The sequence below is a fragment of the Chionomys nivalis genome, chromosome 2 (assembly GCF_950005125.1).
Source record: "Chionomys nivalis chromosome 2, mChiNiv1.1, whole genome shotgun sequence".
Lineage (NCBI taxonomy): Eukaryota > Metazoa > Chordata > Mammalia > Rodentia > Cricetidae > Chionomys > Chionomys nivalis.
Window position 1 is genome coordinate 342,867 of NC_080087.1, and position 2,615 is coordinate 345,481.

General features: G+C 32.2%; 1 protein-coding gene across 1 annotated transcript; it reads left to right on the top strand.

Annotated features, from left to right (window-relative positions):
* Positions 1-1,057: 1,057 nt before the first annotated feature.
* Positions 1,058-1,987, top strand: LOC130869898 (olfactory receptor 5W2-like). The gene has a single exon (XM_057762383.1). It carries the CDS (start codon positions 1,058-1,060, stop codon positions 1,985-1,987), a length of 930 nt encoding a protein of 309 aa, XP_057618366.1.
* The last annotated feature ends 628 nt before the right edge of the window (positions 1,988-2,615 follow it).

Below are 2,615 nucleotides of genomic sequence, written 5' to 3' on the forward strand. Positions count from 1 at the left end.
TGTTCTATATAAAGAATATCAAGTATCTCTTTAAACTGTTATTCTATGATTCATTCTTTTTCCACGTGTCCTCTCTCAATCTCCTCTGGCCACTTTTTGTATAAAAATAATAAAACACAAAAATAACCAGAAAATTCACATAGAACTGCTCAAGTAAACACTAAATACATAAGGATTTTATTTGTACAATTTTTCTAGTTAACTTGCATTTACATCTAAATCTTAAAGTCAAGTTAAGAGTTAAATTAAGCAAAAATATTTGCTATAAGCAACTGTTGCCACTTCTTGCAAGTTTTAGTTTATTTGTGAAAGGTTTTGTCATCTGAGCATATTTAAGTAAATAAAAAAGGTTAAAAGGCAGTAGTTAGTGATGAGTGATAGGTAATAAGAGATTGTTTTTCGTCTTTACATAAACACCTAAAAATTGAAATAGTACCCCAAATCTCTTAATCTATTGTATGCTAATATGTATAGATACATATAAAATTTATAATAAAAAATATAATGATACTGATTATGACTATAATAAGACTGTATAAAATATATCTTATGTTATAATTTGTCTGTAATTTGTCACTTTCTTCACGCTATGTGAGATCATAAATGAGCATTTTTTATTCACACATTTTACTGAATGATGAGTGATGGAGATAAAGACAAGTCATATAGATCATGTCTTAAAAATATAAATATATAGGTAGATAGATGGGTATATATAGAGATAGATAGATAGATATAGATAGATAGATAGATAGATACATGATAGATAGATAGATAGATAGATAGATAGATAGATAGATACATGATAGATGGATGGATGTAGACATGGATGTAAAAGTCAACGTAATGATTCTCCTCTATGATGCCTTTTCTATGATCATACTATATTACTGCTGCATTTTATGTTAGCTGTTTTCTTAGTGTGCTTGTGCACCTGGTGCATGCCTAAGAATGTGACTATTTTCTGCATTAAAATCTGTATCCAAAAGAAAATAAAACCCCCAAAAGCCATTATCTTAATGAGTTTTGTAACTATTTAGATCATGCATAAAGAAGAATGGACAAGAGAAACTGCTCATCTGCACCTGAATTTCTTCTGTTGGGAATTACCAACAAGCCAGAGATGAAAGTAACTTTGTTCATAGTATTTCTGATTGTTTACCTTACTATTCTTCTGACAAATCTAGGAATGATTATATTAATCAGAATGGATCCTCAGCTTCACACACCAATGTACTTCTTCCTCAGCCATCTCTCTTTGTCTGACCTTTGCTATTCCACTGCAGTTGGCCCCAAGATGCTGTTAGATCTTCTTGGAGAAAATTCAATTTCCTTTGTTAGCTGTTTTCTCCAACTCTTGATTGTCTCTATTTTTATAGATGTTGAGTGCATGCTTCTGGCAGTGATGGCCTTTGATAGATACAAAGCCATCAGCAACCCTCTGATGTATGCTGTGGACATGTCTAGTAAAGTTTGTTGTCAGTTCTTAACTGGAATTTACCTGATAGGAACTATAGATGGCTTGATACATACCTCATTGGCATTCAGCTTATGTTTCTGTGGCTCTACTCAGATTAATCACTTCTTTTGTGATTTACCTCCTGTCTTACTTCTTTCCTGCTCTGACACACAGCTCAATGAACTTGTATTATTCGCTCTTTTTGGTTTTATTGAACTGAGCACCATCTCAGGAGTCCTCATTTCTTACTGCTACATCATCACATCTGTGGTAAAGATCAGCTCTACTGGGGGATGGTTCAAGGCTTTCTCTACCTGTGCCTCCCACTTGACTGCAGTTGGGATTTTCCAGGGGACCATGCTCTTCATGTATTTTAGACCTAGCTCTGCCTACTCTCTAGACCAAGACAAAATGACATCAGTCTTTTACCTCCTCATTATTCCCATGATAAACCCTCTGATTTACAGTTTGAGGAACAAGGATGTAAAAGAAGCCTTGAGCAGACTCAGAAATAAAAGATTACTTTAAGAAAATGCCTTACATTTACACAAGCATATTTATGATAGTTGAGGTTTTATATTCTACCATTCATATGAATCAATAACATCAGTTTGTTAAAGATTATGAAGTGTTTGTAGCATACTATAATATCTAAATAATTGTTTTAGACTCTAAATATATCCTACTATAATAATATATTCCGCTAATGTTTAATTTTCATGTTATGAAACTTTTATTACCAATCAACTCTGATTCTTCTTCTATTTTGTTATTTAGACTTAAATGTACTATTATATGATTTATTTCATTTTTCTACATTTTTTGTGCTCTGAATTTCTTCACAAACAAACAATGTTATTCAAGAATGAGTATATGCCAGTGGAATTAAGCTGAGTACTCTAAACTTTGTTTTTATGATCAGGTGAATCCAAAATTGAAAAAGACACAGAGACCCAGGAACTACTCTTCAGGAAAAATAAACAATATATTCACATGGGCAGCTCATTGACTTTGGGCTGAATTACTTCTTCTTATATTTCAATATCTGCCTGTGTGGTAGAGGAAGGAAATGTATCATAGAGTTTATTATTAAAGAAATTATTTAGATGTGAACAGTCCATACTAGTTAGAATTTAAAGAACTTTGACATATGTTG

Coding starts and splice junctions, on each gene's coding strand:
- LOC130869898 (XM_057762383.1), top strand. CDS start 1,058: ATGGACAAGAGAAACTGCTCATCTGCACCTGAATTTCTTCTGTTGGGA.